At 39.8% G+C, this 20042-nt stretch overlaps 1 protein-coding gene across 1 annotated transcript in view; it reads left to right on the top strand.

Moving 5' to 3' along the window:
- Window positions 1-20042, top strand: part of LOC113674142 (uncharacterized) — a 108159-nt gene that overhangs the window by 57366 nt on the left and 30751 nt on the right. Inside the window, exons 80-110 of the mRNA XM_089188385.1 lie at window positions 257-398; window positions 1152-1474; window positions 2003-2144; window positions 2433-2758; window positions 3644-3785; window positions 4542-4831; window positions 5239-5380; window positions 5811-6118; window positions 6460-6601; window positions 7026-7176; window positions 7702-7873; window positions 7970-8111; window positions 8449-8774; window positions 9110-9251; window positions 9594-9772; window positions 10138-10281; window positions 10677-10818; window positions 11202-11527; window positions 11954-12095; window positions 12676-12854; window positions 13732-13875; window positions 14217-14358; window positions 14841-15166; window positions 15537-15678; window positions 16186-16487; window positions 16879-17020; window positions 17468-17799; window positions 18236-18377; window positions 18750-19072; window positions 19332-19473; window positions 19801-19954. Coding sequence (XP_089044511.1) covers window positions 257-398; window positions 1152-1474; window positions 2003-2144; window positions 2433-2758; window positions 3644-3785; window positions 4542-4831; window positions 5239-5380; window positions 5811-6118; window positions 6460-6601; window positions 7026-7176; window positions 7702-7873; window positions 7970-8111; window positions 8449-8774; window positions 9110-9251; window positions 9594-9772; window positions 10138-10281; window positions 10677-10818; window positions 11202-11527; window positions 11954-12095; window positions 12676-12854; window positions 13732-13875; window positions 14217-14358; window positions 14841-15166; window positions 15537-15678; window positions 16186-16487; window positions 16879-17020; window positions 17468-17799; window positions 18236-18377; window positions 18750-19072; window positions 19332-19473; window positions 19801-19954 — 6293 coding nt within the window. The remainder of the gene's footprint in view (window positions 1-256; window positions 399-1151; window positions 1475-2002; window positions 2145-2432; window positions 2759-3643; window positions 3786-4541; window positions 4832-5238; window positions 5381-5810; window positions 6119-6459; window positions 6602-7025; window positions 7177-7701; window positions 7874-7969; window positions 8112-8448; window positions 8775-9109; window positions 9252-9593; window positions 9773-10137; window positions 10282-10676; window positions 10819-11201; window positions 11528-11953; window positions 12096-12675; window positions 12855-13731; window positions 13876-14216; window positions 14359-14840; window positions 15167-15536; window positions 15679-16185; window positions 16488-16878; window positions 17021-17467; window positions 17800-18235; window positions 18378-18749; window positions 19073-19331; window positions 19474-19800; window positions 19955-20042) is intronic.

The raw sequence follows: 20042 nt of genomic DNA, 5'->3' as shown, positions 1-20042 counted from the left end.
TCACTCATGGGAGTTAAAGGGTTAAGAGATGAACAGTGCCCAAGTAGTAAACATTTTAGATTGTGATCTTCGACTCACTTGGAAATCATCATGTTCTTGTGATGTAGGTAATATTTTAAGTTTGAATGTCAAATAGATTGAAGGAGTCAATTGTAACTTCTCTTGAACTTCCCAGAAAGTGACCCTTGTTCAATGCCTACTTGAAGAGTATTTCACTTTTTATCAAAACGTCCATTTCTTTTTATTCTTTATTAAGACTTTCCCAGGTAACTACGATAGAAATGGAGTTCAGACGCGATCCTTCAATCCACCAATTTATGGCAGATTTGTACGTATTCAGCCAAGAGGTTGGAGATCTCACATTTCCATGAGACTAGAGTTGTACGGCTGCCCCTGGAGTAAGTGTTGTTTCATCTCTTCCAAGCGTTAAGTTAATATTACAACAGAGACAACGCAACAAACGTTTATAAATAACACCAGAAGAATTCGGAACAATTAGTTGAAGGCGGGATGAAACATTATTGACTTATCCACGAGAACCAACTGATTTTTTGAACAATCTTTTGATTTAACCTTCTACATCTTTAGTCTCTTCAACTCCCAATTTCTCTTCAATATCTAACGAGTAAACTCTCATTCTAGAATCTTTAAATTTCAAAATTGAACTAGTAAACTTCCATTTTAGAATCTTTTATCTCTTTAGATTCCAATACCGCTTACTAGTAAACATCCATTCTAGAATCTTTAATCTTTTTAGATTCCAATACCAAACTAGTAAACCTCCATTCTAGAATCTTTCATTTCTTTAGATTCCAAAATCTAACCAGCAAACATCCCTTCTAGAATCTTTAATCTCTTTAGATTCCAATGCCTAACTAGTAAAGCTCTAATTTGAAAACGTCCTTTCTAAAATCGTAAATCTCCTCGAATTTCGATATGAATTTAGTCATTTTTCCTTCTCGTTGCTAAACATTTCATTTTGGATTAATTACGATAATTTGTAGTTATACTGAGGTAAAATTTTCATACTTGATATTGCGCCTATGTTCGTTCATGTTTTCTGGATAGCGTATCGATATCTCAATGAAAACGAACGTGTATCACTTCTAAGAGCAAAAAACTGATCTACTGTTACACGAATTTGCTTACAGGTAAATGTGACATTCCACTCGGTTTAGAAGATAGACGTATCCCAGACCCAATGTTCCGAGCCTCCTCTTCGTACAACTTTTACTGTGCGGCAAGAAATGCCAGATTACATCAGCGCCGCGCTGGAAGAAACGGAGGAGCCTGGTGTTCACGTCAAAGAAACAATAAACAATGGCTACAAGTGGACTTTGGAACTGATACTGTAGTCACGCGGGTTTGCACTCAAGGGCGTCAAAATGCTGACCAATGGGTGACAAGCTATTATGTTTCATTCAGTAGCAGAGGTCAGCGGTTTATAACCTACAAGGAGGGTCGCAGAACAAAGGTGATAACTTATTGTTCAATTATTATTATTGTTTACCGGCTTCAGAGAAATCTTTGTCTCCCTGAGGATTCTAAACTTAAACACTCAGAATTAGCGGATGAATGCTCTACAAATGTTTAAATTGTTATATATTCGAAGACTGAGACCAAAGGTTGCAATTGTCTAAATCTAGGTTAACTTTTCTAATCAAAGAATGTTGACAAATTATTCTCCAACCTCATTTGACTTGTAGCCTTGTTTGACTGTTCCGCAGTTGTGTGAAATATAAAGATTACATCAAAGTCTCTAAATAGCGTACCCTTGAAATCACGCAATAAATAAGCCCAGAGCTGCCAGAGATGTTGAGAACTGCCAGGGAAGGTTTCCCCTGTATAAATCTCTTTTTTTTCATTACGTTATGAATGTCGGGACTTTTGTTCTCACCTGCTTACCCGTGTACGATACTTGTTCGATCCAAGTTAATATTGCGCCTATCATTTGACATTGTAGTCTGTCCAAAAATTACGGTATTTTGTTATCTCAACCTAGATCTTCTCTGGAAACTATGACCGGTTTATCGTCGTCTGTAACCGTTTCTTGAGATCCATAAAGGCCCGTTACTTTAGGCTTCACCCAGTCACTTGGCGAAGTTGGATATCTATGAGGGTGGAATTCTTCGGTTGTATTGCTGGTGAGTGAGATTAATAGCTATCCAGCGAATGACTGTTAGTTAGAGAACGTTGTGAACTATCCACCGAATAAAGATTTCTCCAGTTATAGAGTTATCCAACCTACAAACAAAACGGGCTTTTTTGTTTAAGCAATTTACATTGAACATTTCAAAAAGTGGTTCGTGCAAAGGTCTTTGAACCGTGCAAACTCGGACGACCTTCGTAACTTCACGAGTTAAAACCCTGATCAGTTACTAGCCAGAACATAGCTCAAAATTAATTCGTTTTCTCTTTTTGCCGTCTGTTAGGTCCACAATGCAACAAGCCACTGGGGATGCAAAACGGCCGACTGCGAACTTCCCAGATTACTGCATCATCCAGCTGGGACAAAAACCATAGTCCCAACAATGGCAGACTCCACTTCAAACGAGCTGGTTCCCGGATGGGAGCGTGGTGCACACGTCACAACAATCGTTACCAGTGGCTCTCGGTTGATTTTGGTCGCACAATGCGAGTCACTAAAATAGCAACTCAAGGACGACAAGATGCTGCTCAGTGGGTGACTCAGTATTATTTGTCCTACAGCCAGGATTATGTTTTCTTTGCGGAATACAAACTAAATAGTGCTAGACGGGTAAGTACTGAGTTAGTTTCAATCTATGATCGATGTTCAAATAAATATGCTGAAGCGGTTTCCAATGGAGTGTCGAAAAACCAAAACCAAAATGACCCCGGGGACCAATCAGAACAAAGACTTTCATTATCATTAGCCAATAAGAACTCAAAGTGAAAAAAAGTAAATTGGTTAAAGCGCGGGAAAACGCGAATTTCCAAGTCGCAATTGATTTTTAGTTTTGCATCCGATCTGTTGAGAGGATGGTGCGAGTTTTCCGGACCAATCACAGAAAAAAAGTTGAGGAAAACTAATGCAATCCTGGATTACTATAAACACTCATCTTAAAATTGCTCAACTCTGACACCAGATAGAAGAAAATGAACTTATGTTCTCTTCAGCCACAGCATATTGTTCAAGGCACTCCAACATTTTGCTTGTAATCATTAATACACTTTGCCTGATGTAGACCTAAACTTCCTTATAGCGGAGCTCGCGTAGCCCCATAATTATACAAAATAGTAGTAACCCATCAAGTCGAAAAAAATTTGGATGTACGACAGTACGACCGACCGTACAAGGTGCTACTTTTAGCATGCGCGACCAACTGTACCACGGGCACTATCTTATAATCAGTCCTCTACACGGACACGGAGAAGTTGCAAATGAAAATCTATTAATATTACCACGCACTTTATCCATAGTAGGGGCTTTAGTTTTGTTGAAGAGACGAGCGGGAAAAAAAAATGCGAGCTCCGCTTTTAGGCTTGCCTAAATCTATATATTATGGAAGGTCTCGGGCCTGTTGTCAGGTTTACACATCTTAGAAAGTGTAAGTCTTAAACTCGAGTCAACTTATTTTGTTTAATTTGTTAACCTTTATTGTGTTTTTATGTTGCACTTTAGTATTTCACTGGAAACAGAGATCAGAATTCCATCGTTCAATATCGCCTGTTCCCCCGCATAATAGCTCGTTACATCAGAGTTCATCCATGGGGATGGTACAGACATATCTCCATGAGAGTGGAATTCTATGGATGTGTGCAAGGTAAATAGAATTTTCGCACACAGGTTACACTGACTTTTCATTTTTATTTTAAGATGTCTTAGTGTGTCCCCTTCAAACTTCTTGATATCGTAAGACAGATTGATGGAAGTAGGTAGACCTTGATGTTTTCCACCCCTTTCCGACACAGTTAACTATAATTGAAGGGTGAATTGGTAATGATGGAGGCGAAATTGCTTTACTGCAGGGGACACATTCACAAAGATGTTAGGGGGCGAACTTGCAATAGGGCGAAACCTCCAGATACCAAAATGACGAGCATACTTTTTCTTTTTCGTAACACTTCGCTATACTAGGGTTTCATTCCGACACAGTTAACTATAATTGAAGGACGAACTGGCAATGGTGAAGGCGATCTTGCTTTACTGCAGGGGACACATTCACAAAGATGATAAGGGGCGAACTTGCAATGGGGCAAAACCTCCAGATACCAAAATGACAAGCATACTTTTTCTTTTTCGCAACACTTCGCTATACTAAGGTTTGATTAAAAAGAGTTGGATCACATTTTTTTAAATTTTCCTAAAGGTGGTTATGCATTTCGCTTGATATGCATGGTTTCCAAGGGCATTCAACCCTCTTCCCTTCTGTAGAAGTTCATTAAAGTGCTCCCTTAAGTCAATTAAACTTCAGTACTCGGTGTTTATATGCGCAAAGTTTAACGTTAGTTCAAGGACAGTCAAATTTGAATCCTGTTATGTTTTAAAAAGTAATACTATTTTTATGATCTTCTCGCAGCACGATGTTCTGTCCCAGTTGGAGTGGAAGACAAACGCATAAGTGATGGCGCGTTGACAGCCTCTACCTACTACAACCGATACTTAGCTCCTTGGCATGGTCGCATCAACCACCGCTGGTCATGGAGTGCGCGGCGCAGCGCGCGTGGCCAGTGGCTCCAGGTTTACTTTGGGGTATTAGCAAGGCTGACTGGAATTTCCTCCCAAGGACGGCAAGATGCTAATCAGTGGGTCAAGAGCTTTGTCCTGATGTTTAGTAGGGACGGAATTAAGTTTATCAAGTACCCAAAGGTATTTGTGAACTGCTTAGGCAAAAAAATTATCCCTAGGTTGCCGTTTTCTCGAACTTTTAACAGGAAATCGAAAAGACTTGAACTAAAGGTTCTTGGGGTATTTAGGCTTGAAGTACATTGAGACATTGACAACGCCCAAAGTCCTAGTACAAGATCTAGGTTTGAGAAGAACGGATAAACTATATCAAGAACTGTGCCATCTGTCACCTTTTGCAACCTTTTTTCACTGAGCGCCAATTCAATTTCGAAAACTTGGGTTTTGTGCCTCACCTCGGCGTGAAGTTGACTTAGGATAGGAAGTTCTGCCTACGGTTATTTTGTCGGGGAAAGGTTATAATTTCCTCACACGTGGTGTAAAGGGGAAGTTAAAACTTTTTGTTTTACTTGTAATCATTCGTGTTTCAGGTTTTCTCAGCTAACAGTGACCGTCATACAATAGTAACAAACTCTTTTGCCAAGTCAATCGCAGCTTCATACGTCCGTGTTCATCCTCTGACTTGGTACGGCTGGATGTCAATGAGATTAGACTTCATTGGCTGTCCTATTGGTAAGTTATAAAGCTAGGCAAGACACGGAATTGTTGTGAAGTAGATTGTTACCCGTCTGTTAACGAGTTTCTAATGTGATGTTTGAAGTACATACTATATACTTGCTTTAAGTATTGACGAGGACTGCTTCTCGGTCCTGAAAGTTCAGTTCAAGAAATTTGTACATTTTTGGGCTTAAATATTCATGGACTCCTAAGGGGGAACATTCACCGATGTTTTTCACGTTATTTATTCGTTAAAAAGTAAAGAAACAAACCGACGTTACAAGATCTCATTAGGAATTCTCGTTACCTTACATTCTTATGATTCTTATGATGTTAGTTCGGAGAATTTGGTATTGGATCAACCATTAATCCATTAATTTTCTTTATTCTCATCATTCTTTATTTGTGCAATTTTGAGTTGTCATCTTCATTACTTATTCTGTAGCTCCCCTCTGCAATCGTCCATTGGGATTGGAATCTGGAAGAATCCCCAATGCAAAAATAACCTCGTCATCAGCGTATAATGCACGATACACAGCACCCAATGGACGTTTAAACAAACCATTCTGTTGGATTGCAAGACACAAAAATCATAATCAGTGGTTCAAGGTGGACTTTGGTAGAGTTACCACCGTGAGAAAGATTGCCACCCAAGGAAGAAGAGATGCGAACCAGTGGGTGACACGATATAAGCTGACTTACAGCTTAGACACACTGCACTGGGCCACATACCGACAGAGGAGTCAGGATAAGGTGAGGTTACACAGGAATCTCTTTGAGACTGTTATGAACAATGGAAGGAGCGTAGTCAAAACTTAAGAGCTTCTTTATTTGGTGATCATTTGATTTATTCTCATGACCTCAATGAGTCTGATTCAGCGTTGATGGAGTAAGGAGATTAAACACGCACGCTACCCACAATTCCTCCAATCGCTGTGACGAAGGGCGAAACGTCAGCTTTTAAAATCTTTATGGTGGCCAATTTACGTTATCAACTCAGTTGATAATAATAAATTACCCTGTGAAGAACTGACTGATGAAAGGATGTCTTTCCCGGAGTTTGAAAATCATCCTGTTTCTTTTTTTTCTTCCAGTACTTCACAGCAAATCGTGACCGTATCAGCATTGTTGAAAACGTTCTTTCACCTCCAATACAAACTCGCTATCTCCGTCTGCACCCTTGGGGATGGCATGGTTACATCTCAATGAGAGCTGAGTTTTATGGCTGTCGCTCAGGTAATGAACTTAAATTATACGATTGTAGCAAGGTAGAAAAGTTCATTTAAAATACTACGCCTCTAAAGCTCTCCGATTTGTACCCAGAGCCTGTTGTAGGCTTTGCAAACGTTAATACCTTTGAATTGAAGGGTGCACCCTAACCATGGTGTATCTCATATTGCGAGCGAGATATATTTTGCCCCTGTTATCGAATTATGTAGATATTATTTTAACACGGAAACAAGTATTACAAGAAGAATGAAAGTTTCGCTTGTAGACGCGTTTCTTCAGTAGTTTTAGGAGGAAAAAAATCACTAAACTCTTTTAAATTGTATATCATCATCCACTAATTTCCTCGACATGTTATTTCTTTTTACCAGCGCTAGGTTACGTCCATGTTTCCTTCATTTATGACGGAGCTTTCTTTTCATTTTCGTCTTAGATCCATGCAGTGTGCCACTGGGAATGGAAGATAATCGTATCACCAAACAAGCTGTGACAGCATCCTCCATGTATAACTTTTACTATGGTCCGTGGAATGCCAGGCTTCAATCAAGAAATCATGGATATGTGCGTGGAGGCTGGATCGCGAAGTAAGTCCGATTGTATCTACTTACACATTGGAATAGTTTTAGGTCTAGATTTTGCTCGTAATTTCATTGAAAACAGACAAAAAATGGCTGATGAACGCTACTCAAAGATTTGCTCTTATGCGAAGGTTACTTATAACTGGCGCTAGGACAAGATTGGTTAGATTATCTTCAATGCGCCTACTGTTTTGTTTATAACTTTTATTTAATTTTTTCATTACATGTATCACGGTTTTTTCGTCTACCTAGTTGTTCCCTTTCCTGGTAATAAATTCGAAGAGGTTACCTCATCTTTCTCGCTTGTAAGGATAGCAATGAAATAACTGAATCGAAGATGATGAGCTTTAATCGTAAAATGAAATTTTCCATGCAGTGAGAAAAGACGATTGGAAACCTATGGCATGTACTTCACTAACCAGATATTCCTTAAGTTGCCAACAAGTACACAACAGCAATTAGAACAATTAGAACTACACAATTTCACAAGAAGTACACACTATTTGAATTTTTTAAAACCTTTCTCTACAGGTACAACAATAGGAAACAGTGGCTCAATATAGACTTGGGTACCATCAGTCGACTAAAAGGAATCGCTACCCAGGGGAGATATGACGCTGACCAGTGGGTGACAAGCTATGCTGTGTCCTACAGTATGAGCAATATCAGATTTATTCCGTACAAGGAAGGACGAGGAGTAAAGGTGATAAGGAATTATTCTGTAAACAGCATACTCCTTTAAAGAACACAGTAATTATTCATAAGGTAATCCCTAAAATGTCTCATTTTACTTTTACAGATTTTTATAGGCAACATTGAAAGGAACTTCGTGGTTACACACCGTTTCCTTCGTCCGTTCAAAGCTCGCTATGTGCGCGTTCATCCAAAAACGTGGCGCAGCCATATTTCCATGAGGGTTGAACTCTACGGCTGTAGACTGGGTAAGACATTCAAACGAAACTCCGCTGACAATGCTCTAAAAATAAATTTTACTGGGGAGGAGTTCCTAGAAACAAATGAACTTCCATCAGCACAGCATTTTAATGTAAACATAACCAGTGGCATTTGGCATTCTTCAAGGAAAAGAAAAATACTTTAATGGCAACCAAACAGAACACTTTCGAATCGTCCTTGTTTTTTAGAAAGTCATCTCTGATTTTTTTCGGGTCGAAAACTTTTTAAACTTTATGATATACTATCAAAAACAGACTTGTAGTGCTAAACCTAGTTCAAACCCAGCTCGTATTTTGCGCGCATTAAAAATTGATATATTTTCAGGCAAACTGTGCAATCGTCCGCTTGGAATGCAGAATGGCCGCATCAGAAATGTAGCCATCACTTCATCTTCTCGCTGGGATAACTTCCACGCTCCTCATTTAGCGCGGTTACAAAACAAACGCAGGGGACGATACATGGGCGGTTGGTCTGCCAAGATTAATAACGCTTACCAGTGGTTACAAATAGACTTAAAGCGTCCCACTAAAGTGGTCCGTATATCGACTCAAGGCCGACCCACAGTCAATCAGTGGGTGACATCGTATTACTTACTCTACAGTCAGGATGGCGTTTATTTTGCGTATTATTTTCAACGCAACACAATGAAGGTATGTTTTGTTTCATGATTTTCAGTTAATCGCTTAAAGGGCTCAGCCTGTAACGACTTGACTGGAGGGAACACCGATGTCGAGGAATTTAAATGTTTTTACATAACTTATATTGAAGAGCGTTTGCACGGTGAAGCTAGCTCTACCTCAATGATACTCCTTCTCTGAAGGTAGCCCGACTATGTGTTCTTTATTGTATATCTTAACCCTCGTGAAGAAGTATTCACCGTATGTGTTAAGCAGTAGAAAGAATTCGTTATGATTTCAAGTTATTACTTCGTACCTCTGATAATTGACAGATCTTTGTAAGAGGTAATTGATGCTTTATTCATCAGATCTTCCAAGCAAACAGGGATAGGAACACAGTAGTTTCTCATCCCCTCATTCCACCAATCCGTGGCCGTTTTGTCAGACTTCGCATCAGATCATGGTACAGACACATCTCGACCAGAGTTGAGCTGTATGGCTGTGCCATAGGTATGTTATACTCTACTGATGTCCCTCTGAAGGTATTAAGACTTTGGTCGATTTATTAAAATATCCATTCGATTAGTAACAGAGGCGAGAAGGTCAACACGGATTATTTGCTAAGAGCTTCAAGATATAGTGAGAAAGAAATATAAATTCAAGCAATACACTGAGAGTGGGGATCCTATAGTGAGCACTGTACCTGAAATGGGCCATACGTTTATTATAATTCGGTTATTAGACGGTATTAGATAATAAAGCATTTTTTAGTCGCATGTAGCCTATTGTTCTGCTCAAACACACATTTTCTTAACCGAATTTCATGACAGTATTGTGTTATCTATTTTACAGGAAGATGTAAGGTTCCTATTGGTCTCGAAGATCGTCGTATCCCAAGCGGTGCTTTGTCTGCTTCCTCAAGTTACAACTCCAAACATGGCCCCGATCGAGGTCGACTCAACATGGTCGCAGGGCGTGGACGGACGGGTGCTTGGTGTGCCCAGAGGAACAACGCTAAACAATGGTTCCAGGTAAAGCTATTCAAGAAATAAACCACTTGATCTTGGAAGTTATTAGCGAGTTTATGAAACTTATTTCAAGATCGTGGGAATTTCCACCTCATTTGGTTCGATGATGTCACATTTGGCTATTTTTTATGTCCTGGCTCGATAATTTTAAAGTTATTTAAATGACAGCGTTTGTCTGGAACCCGTTCCTTTTTTGAAAGCGATCCGCTTCCATCTGACACGAGCCGCTAACGAAAATTTACCAATAATTGCCTTCACCTAGTTGGTGTCACAGCTAAACAGAAATAATATTCAAACTTCGGAAATCACCTCGTTCCTGTAATTGTGATATTATGAAAATGAGAGTGTGTTGATATATTTGTCAATAGGTTGACTTTGGTGTCATGGGTCGCCTCATGGGCGTGGCCACCCAAGGAAGACAAGATGCTCACCAGTGGGTGATGTCATACGTTGTATCATACAGCAGAAATGGCAGAACATTCTTTTCCTATAAGCAGTATGGAAGAACAAGGGTAGGTCCTCGTAATAAATCCTTATTAAAGCTCTGTACTTATTTCTCTTAGTGCTAGAAATATGTTACGAGGTAGGATTGATAGCTGATTTTGTATCAATTAGTACGGAGGGACAAAGAAATTTGCCTTTCATCCTTACATAAGTTGTTCAAAATAATGGATGGGTCCATTACTATTATTAATATTTATTTTGTCTTTCAATTCAACCCTTAAAATGTTCCGTTACAGTGTCCTTAAAGAAGGCCTTCAACTAAAAAGGCTGCTGTAACGTGGCATATTGAAAATTAATTGGATCCACATTACACAAGAGCGTATGCTCTGTTTGTATGTTGTGCACGCTATATTGCTCACAGAAAGTATATTAACCTTGCCTTTATTTACTTCTTTTGTTTCAGGTTTTCCGTGGTAATTTTGACCGTCACACAGTGGTTGCTTACAGATTCGTTCCTCCCTTCAAAGCGCAGTTTGTTCGAATCCATCCCAGGTCTTGGCGCGGTCACGTCTCCATGAGGGCTGAATTCTATGGTTGTTTAGCTGGTATGTAACTCGAGCGACAAACTTTCATGATAAAATAACTAACTATCCGTCTCGGCGGCTATACTTTTCTTGGAATTTAATTGGGAGAGTTTGGTAGAAGATCAAGATAAGAACCTCCAGCTGATTGATGGATTATGTATAAAAATTGTTAAGAGAAGGTTTAAAAGCGAAATTTAACATTGTTCAGTCGACAAGACCATTGGCGTTGTCTCGAACAATGATAGATACTGGGGCGAAAATGTTGATTCCTTTATAATTCAGATTTCCTTCCTTTTCTAGTATTGGTTTAAGTGGCACACAGCTCATGGGTATTTTTCCATGTGTCATTTTGTAATTATTCGTTTATGTCCTTTTTTCGTTGTATAAACTCTATCTTCATCCAGCTCGACCGTGCGCCATTCCAGTTGGCATTCAGAGCGGTAAGATCAAAAACACTGCCATGACCGCCTCTTCTTCTTATAACGTCTACCACGGTCCATTCCTCGCTCGACTCCACCGCTCACGTACCGGTCGCTTCATGGGGGCCTGGGTCGCCCGAATTAGAAACGCCAATCAATGGTTGCAGATCGCTCTCGGTCGACCAATGAAACTCACAGGAATTGCAACACAAGGAAGAGCAGATGCTAACCAATGGGTGACGCGTTATTTGGTGGCGTTCAGTCAGGATAACATGCATTTTGAATATTACATGGAGTATGGAAACTTTAAGGTAAGCCGCTGGTCGCAAGCTATGACACTTAAGTATTCACATCATCAGGATTTTTCCGTCTCAAACTGACGTTTGTTTTACATGCCTAAGGTCTTATCATTACGACTGATAACTCATAAAGAACTGGTCGGAAGATTTTGGTTGCGTCACGATGGAATATAACTTATCCACCCATAGGGCTCTGTAATATTCTTAAGATCCAATCTCATTGGCAGTTAACTGGCCATCAATTTTCTATAGTCTCCCTTAAAACTCTGTTGGTGACAACTGATCCTTCCTCCGGTACCCCTAAAAACCATGTGACCCCCCTCCCCTCTCTCCTCCCCCCCCCTAAAAAAAGAAATATCCTCTGCTGACCGGCCCCTAACCGTTAACCATTTATTGCATGGCAATTAATGCTTATTTTACCTCTTAATTCGTCTCCAGTACTTCACTGGTAACAACGATCGTTACTCTGTGAGGAATAATGCATTCTCTCCACCAATCAAAGCTGTGTATTTCCGTGTTATACCTAAAGGTTGGTATAGCTATATAGCTATGAGGATGGAGCTCTATGGATGCCCAGAAAGTAAGTGAATATTTGTCTGCCGTTAAGAAAGAAGAATTCCCCTTTCTCAGAGCCTTTCTTAGAGCCTTAGAGATTTCAGCTTTCTTAATACGAATTTTTCGTGGTCTGCTTCTCTTATGGTTAATGCTAAACTAAGGCTCAAATCCCTGGGGTAAAGGGCCTTGGTATGTCTTCCCAACCCTTTTACCCCTAGGAATGACCAGCATATAATTTCTCCTTACGTTATCACTACTGAATCAAACATTAAGTGTTGTGAGATATAACACTCTTGTTTCTACCACATTCTAAATCATTGACAAGACCCCCTTTTCCCATTCAATGTTGCCTGTATATAGCTAAAAGATCATGGAAACCCGATACAACATTGTTTTTAAGGGGAAATGGGACGAATATTAGGTTAACTTAGCAACTGCAAAGCAGGTAAATGAAAGAGGATTGAAAAGGTCAAATGAGTTTGTCGCCAATTGTAGTTTACGGTGTGCTCTTTTTGTCCTTCAATGTCAAATCTGACCTATAGTTTAAATAAATTCAACAAGTACACCTTCAAGTTAACACCACCCCGTTATCTTTTTCTCTTCAGATCGTTGTAACATGCCTCTTGGTGTTGCGGACCGTCGAATAGCAAATCCTCTGATCACCGCGTCATCTTACCACAGTTTTTACTGTGGACCGTGGAATGCTCGTCTGCATCAGAGACGAGTGGGAAGGATGGGAGGATCATGGTGTGCTCGTAAAAATGATCTCAGACAATGGCTACAGGTTAGTGGGTGACAATTTTATTCTTAAATGGCAAAAGTAGGGAGGCTTACTCTGTGACCTTAAGTCGCTTTGAGACCCCTCATTCGCTTTAGGTTGCGGAGACTTAAGTCACAAAGGAGGCCTTTGATTGAGGCAGTGGGAGAAAGTAAATTTTTCAGAACTCAGAGAACCGTGAACCGCTGACATCTTCCGGGAATGAGATTGTGTTGAGCCAACTTGACGGAAAAACCTCATCTGTACGCAGTAACGCTAGTTAGTCTGTGAACTCGAGGTTTGTTTACATGCCCTCTCGTTTGATTGGCCGAACTTCTCTCAGGTGTTCATGGTTTTTTGAGTTAAATAAAATAAGAGAGAGGATATCATTATTTTCCCAAAATTGGCAAGCAAGGATGTTATCCATAGATTAAGGTGAAAGAAATTTCAAACCGTAGCTCAAATTATTAGGGACCTTTAGCAAACCACGATGGCGACGGCAACGAGGACATGGAAAAACAAAAGATCTAATTGGCAGAGCAATAGCTCAGCACGTGCGTTTTAAAACTTTGTACATTTCTTAGCCGTTCTATGCAAAACAACAACGTGAAATCACCACAATTTGCGTCGTCTGCGAACCGAAACCGCGGCGTCAAATGAATTTAATTTCCATTTGGAACTCAACGCTTCTTTTATACGTTATGCTGAAGTTGAGGTGTGGCGCTGTATGAGACGGTAAACACATGCAGCTATTTTTGAAATTCTAATCAAAGACAGAAATTCATATTTCAATCGAAGTCTCCCTTGGCGTTGCCGTCTTGACTGCTTAAGGTCCCTATTCTTAGCAGATTACAGCAGATGCGTTAAACAGTTGTCTTACATGTAAGTCGCTTCTTCCCAACAGGTTGATTTTGAGGCAGTTACTAAGGTAACAGGTATTGCCACTCAGGGCCGATATGACGCTGAACAGTGGGTCAAAACTTACAGAATATCTTACAGCCGTGACGGTTCCTCCTACAGATATTACACAGAAAGAAGAGTTGTGAAGGTATCTGCACCCTTTTGGAAAAGTTCTCCAGAAATAACATAACCATCTTTCGTTCGGGTTTCATCTTTACTTTTACTTCTGTGTCTTATTTTCTGGTTTTCTTTTTTTTTTCTTTTTTTACTCTTTTCGGATTTGTATTTGTTTTATTCACCTTTGCTGTGTGTTTTGGCCTTATTTCCTTTGGTTCATATGCGTGAATTAAGTTTTTATTTGCTTTTTTTTTTCTTTGTTGATTTTCCACATTCTGTCTCTTTCTTTGGAAAAAATGTCACTATCTTACTTTATGTTTATTTGTGCTTTTTTAATCCGTCAAACGAATGAATCCTTCACGATTTTTTCAGTTGTTCCGAGGCAATTATGACCGTTACATTGTGGTAACACACACCTTAAACCGACCGATCACTGCTCGGTATATCCGAGTTCACCCCAGAGCGTATCGTGGATGGATGTCCATGAGAGTGGAGTTCTATGGTTGCATCATCGGTCAGTGATTTTTTAACTTTTGGATGAATTTTTTCAATGGTTGTAGTTTGTATTAGCATTTTTTATCTGGACTGAACACACTTTATAGTCTAATTACCTTTGCCTCATACATACGTAACAGGTTACATCAAAGACTTCCCCATGTTCATCTATCTCCTTCCTTTTCCGTCCCCCCCCCTCCCCTCCCCGAAAGAAAAGAGAAAAGATGGAAGAATGAGGAGGTCCAGCTGAACACCGACTCAAACGTTAACGAAAAATTCTTAAGATAAAATAAATGACGACAACACTTGTAATACTAGAACGTATGTAACACCAACTTTAAAACATGACAGACTGGTAGTGGTTCTTGTCTCATGAGCTACCTTATTTAAAATCCTTGGGACGGCGTACAGAATGGTGAGATCGCCAATCTCCATTGAAGAAAATGCCCGTTATGCCATAATGCATCTTCGAGAATGTAACCAAAGCTTGTTTACCGACAGGTCCACAATGCAATCGGCCAATAGGAATGGAGAACCGCCGCATACGAAACCAGCAGATCAGCGCCTCTTCAGAGTGGGACGCAAACCACGGTGCACGTCTGGCCAGACTCAATCAGAAGCGTACGGGACGAACTATGGGGGCGTGGTCAGCACGTGTTAATAACGCTTACCAGTTTCTACAGATTGATTTACGAGTACCAATGAAGGTAACAAGTGTCGCGACTCAAGGAAGAAGTGATGCCAATCAATGGGTGACAAAATACATGCTCTCGTTCAGTCTTGATGGAGCACATTTTGCAGTTTATTGGTCGCAAGGAAGACCCTGGGTATGTTGTTAATTTATTGATTCCTTACCCTGTTCATGGATAGATTTAGTCAATCATATTTATTCTTTCATTCATTCATTTATCCATACATCTCTACATTCTCCCTGGCTATTATTACCGTCATTTTCAAAATGGCAGACTTCGTTCTCCCATACTAACGGCGTGGCTAGAGCTACTTTGTAGAATTAAAGCCTCAGTGAACTTTTGCTGATTACAGTAAAAACAGATAGATATTGCCACTACACAGATTTTGAAAACTGAAGTTTCATAAATTTCAGGGGAAAAAAGCCTTTTTTCCTAATTTTGTAGATTTTCTGCACAATCTCTCTAATTAATTCTAATTTACATTTTCTTTTATATCATATCTCAGTACTTTAGTGGAAACCGCGATAGAAACACCATTAAGCAGCACAGACTGTTCCCAGTCGCTCGCGCCAGGTTCGTACAATTCCTCCCCAAAGGATGGTACAGACACATCTCCATGAGAGTTGAAGTCAATGGTTGCCCTGCTGGTAAAGTCACTTTACTTCTGTGTTTGTTTGTTTCTTTCTTTCTTTCTTTCTTTGACTGTTCGCCTGTTAACTGTCGTGATATGACCTATTGTTTGCGAAAATTCAACCTCTCGTTTTTTTCTTTATGTAGTGAAGTCCTGTACAACCTTTATACAGTTCTATCATTTATGCCCTTGAAAAGAAGAAATAAAAAAATTGAAAAAAGAACTTTGGTGCTCTCAATATAGTTTTCAAAAGTAAATCAGATTACTTTGAATTGTCACTTGTGTCTCTCAGTTACATGTGAATTCTAAGGTTTGGAACCAAACTTGTGGTTGCGAATTTTCTTCTGTAACATGACGGTAAAGTGAAACGAACTTTATTGATTTGTCTCCAATGTCATTGAAATGCGCAGTAACAATGAAAGACTGTCTGGAAAAACTGTCGTAATGTTGTTACCAAGCCTTCTTCATTCAATATAATTCACTCAATGACAATCCTTTTCTTCTTAACTTGTCATCTTTTCAGGACGTTGTGCTCTTCCCCTTGGTTTGGAAGACAAACGAATACAGGACGGTGCCCTTAGTGCTTCAACATATTACAATCACCACTTGGCTCCTTGGCTGGGACGACTCAATTCTATCCGTTCTTGGAGTACACGTGTGAATAATGCTCGTCAGTATCTGCAGATAAACCTTGGAAATATTGGACGCGTTACAGGAATCGCCACACAGGGCAGAAGGGACGCGCATCAATGGGTGACTCGTTATATGCTGTCGTATGGAGATGGAACCAAGTTTGTAGCCTATAGGGAAAGAAATAAAGTCAGGGTAGGTAATTTTTTTGGACCACTTCGAAGCATTGTTTTAGCTACTTTCTCCACAGTTTTCGTATTTTATAAAGAACCTCGTCAAATGATTGCAGTCATCTCGCTCTTCCTTTTGTGATTATATTTTCATGTACGAGGCTTGTCCTGTAATCAAGAACCTGGTTTTGCGGCCGATAATTTGGCAACCGTGTTCAGAAATTTCCCACGTGATCTCTCTCGCCCGGTTGTCAAGATGCAACAGAGCTAACATTTCTCATCTTAAAGTAACCACACTGAAATATTTGCGCGGTAAAGCGGGCTGAAAATTATCCCGGTAACCTGGCTGTCTGGCTGAAGAGGAATTAAAAGCACTATCCAGATCTAACTTCATCGTTTTTGTTTCCATCCTTTAGATGTTCCGTGGAAACTCAGACAGAAATTCAGTTGTATCCTACACGTTACTCAGACCATTCAAAGCGCAGTATGTCCGTTTTCATCCCAAATCCTGGAGAAGTCACATATCAATGAGAGCTGAAGTCTACGGATGTCTTAAAGGTACAAATGATATATTACCTAACATATTCATTAAAATATTTTATTGAGGGACGATCAGGCTAAGGAGGAAATCACCAATATAAGAGACATCCTTAAATAATTTATCTAAAACTATTATTAGCTCACGGAAATCCTGTGAGGATTTAGTAGTAACTAAAGCTGAGTCGCTCGATGGATTTCTCTCGCGTTTTGAGCGAGTGTTTTACCTAAAAGTTTCTCTGCTTTGAGATAAGTGTCTGACTCACTATAATTTTTATCGCCGTTGGAGTCTGATTGGAGAATTGGCTGTTTCAAAGAGGTTTGACTAAAATAAGACCCAAATACTCAGCCTACCTTGTAAAGGCGTTCAAACTATCCCGCTAAAAATGGTCTCTCGAAAATAAGATGTTCACTACCCTTATGATTATGTTAATAGAGAGATGACTGACATATTCCTTTGTGTTCCAGAATTAACAAGATTCTGCAGCTTCCCACTCGGTGTACAAAGCGGCCGCATCAAGAATAGTCAGATGACTTCATCGTCTGTATGGAACCGTTACCACGCACCATTCCTTGGAAGACTCAAACGCGTGCGTACTGGTCGTTACATGGGAGGATGGGCAGCTAGACACAATAACCATAACCAATGGATACAGGTTGATCTCGGCCGTCTTTTTAAGGTTACAATGATATCGACACAAGGAAGGAAAATTGTGAAGCAGTGGGTGACGCGATATATAGTGTCATACAGTTTGGATGCCGTTCACTATGTAACTTACAAACAGCGAGATAGACTGAAGGTATACACCCGTCTTTATATTGAATATTTCTTTTTTTTTTTTTAATTTATCTCGCTTCTATTGTCTTATTGACATGGCTACCTAAGTTGGTATGGGGCTTCTATTTCATTTTGAGTTTATTGTTTGGCCTAACCTTGGCCAGTCTTGGGAGGAGACAAGAATCAGACTTAAGATTTAAAAATAAGGGCTTTTGGTTTCATTGTATTTTTTAAGAACCAGATCGTTTACAAAAGATGTGATGCTATGGGGAGAAGAAAATAAACAATTTTCCCCAGGATGAGTTCAATGCCTTCTATAAGGCAAGCTGACATTCACAGGGGTTGGTTGTTCTAAACACAGTCAGCCCATCTTCAGGATTTAAATTCAAACATATTGTTCGTACGTCTTCCTTGAGGGCATTAATCGACTCTACTTCATAATTGTTTTCCCTATAAAGTACTTTGTAGGAAACTACGATGGAGAATCGATTGTTACACGCACACTGACTCCACCAATAGTTGCACGTTATGTCCGTGTTCACCCTCGTGGTTGGTACAGGCATATCTCCATGAGACTTGAGCTGCATGGTTGTACTCCAGGTGAGAAACACTACGTACGTAAACCAACACATAACTCTAACAACTAATTCAACCCTTTCACTCCCAAGATCTCTTTAGTAATTCTCCATACTGTCTGTCACATATTCCTTATAATTTTATATCAGAGAATTTAGTATTGGATCAAATCTCCTTTATGAGATTTTTCTTTGTTCTCGTCACTTTTTTGCTTGTGGTTGTATTTACATTGTAAGGAGAAATTATGTCTTGGTCTGTCTTGGGAGTGAAAGAGTTAAACACTTTGCAGTCTAAGTTTCGGTATCACCTTTGTTTGGATAACTAGTAGGATATTTTCCGATCAAATTGTCTTTCTAGTAGTACTAATTCAACAATTAAATTTTTTTTATTTTCCAGAGCGTTGTGATATTCCACTGGGCTCAGAAGACGGTCGCCTGCCTGATGTGTCTTTCACTGCATCCTCTATCTACAACGCTCATTATGCCGCCTACCAAGGCCGACTGAATGCCATGCGCAGCGGCTCAAGATACGGCTCCTGGATAGCACGTTACAACAACAGGCGTCAGTGGTTCCAGATTGACCTTGGAAACCGAGCGATTGTCATTAAGATTGGAATCCAAGGAAGATATGACGCCAATCAGTGGGTGAAGAGCTTTACAGTTTCCTATGGAATGAATGGATTTCACTTCAGGTTCTACAAGGAAGGAGGGCGAACAAGGGTATGTGAAACCACCATAGGGAAGTTCAGTTTAGTACGGGGCATTCTATTGATGAACGCACGGGCCATAATCTGAGCAACACTACGTTGATAATAAAAAGTTGCGTACCTAAACTTGTCTCGGTATCGGATTTTCAAAAGAGGAACCTCAAGTACTTAAATTGAGGCGAAAGAAAACTTGCCCATTTTCCATACATGTAGATTTTTGCAACTGTCTTTCTATAATGCTCATCACTGTTTTATTATTTCGATTTATACAGGTCTTCCAAGGAAACTCCGAGAGGCAAATTGTCGTTATAAACCGTTTCCGATCACCGATCCGTGCTCGCTTTATAAGAATGTATCCACAGACTTGGCATGGCCATATTTCAATGAGACTTGAGCTTTACGGCTGCAGTAGAGGTAAGAAATTACAAGTACCATGCCAAATCAACATCAGTGAGTTTCGCATGTTTTCTTGGTGACTGCACTTTTCAAGGGGCTAGCTAGATTGGAAGGGTACCTTTAGGGTTTCTCTGGCAAATGTACGCGTCAACTCATCCAAAATAGCAGTTTTTGTCACGAATGAGTCTTACTCTGAAATTCTCTCTGTTCAAAATAAAGAATGTCTATTTTATCACTCGGGATCTCAAAAAAAAAGGTTTTTAAAAAATTGCTATTTTACCTGATGTTTTTTTGTGGTTCGTCAAATTTTTCTAATTGATGTTAATGGAATAATGTATTTTCTAGGTCACATGTGCAATCGACCGCTTGGGATGATGACGGGGGCAATTAAAAATTCGGCCATCACAGCATCATCCATGTGGGATAAACATCATGCACCATTTTTGGCCAGGCTTAATGCACGACGCATGGGCAGATATCAGAGTGCCTGGTCAGCCAGGTAAAGAAACAAGAAATTTAAAATGTTATATTTATGTCGTAGGGTATATAACGCGCTTAGTGTCATTGACTATTGTGGGCATGAGCAA

The sequence above is a fragment of the Pocillopora damicornis genome, chromosome 11 (genome assembly GCF_964200805.1).
Source record: "Pocillopora damicornis chromosome 11, jaPocDami1.2, whole genome shotgun sequence".
Lineage (NCBI taxonomy): Eukaryota > Metazoa > Cnidaria > Anthozoa > Scleractinia > Pocilloporidae > Pocillopora > Pocillopora damicornis.
The sequence above is the reverse complement of the archived record's forward strand: the minus strand, read 5'-3'. Positions and strand labels throughout refer to the sequence as shown.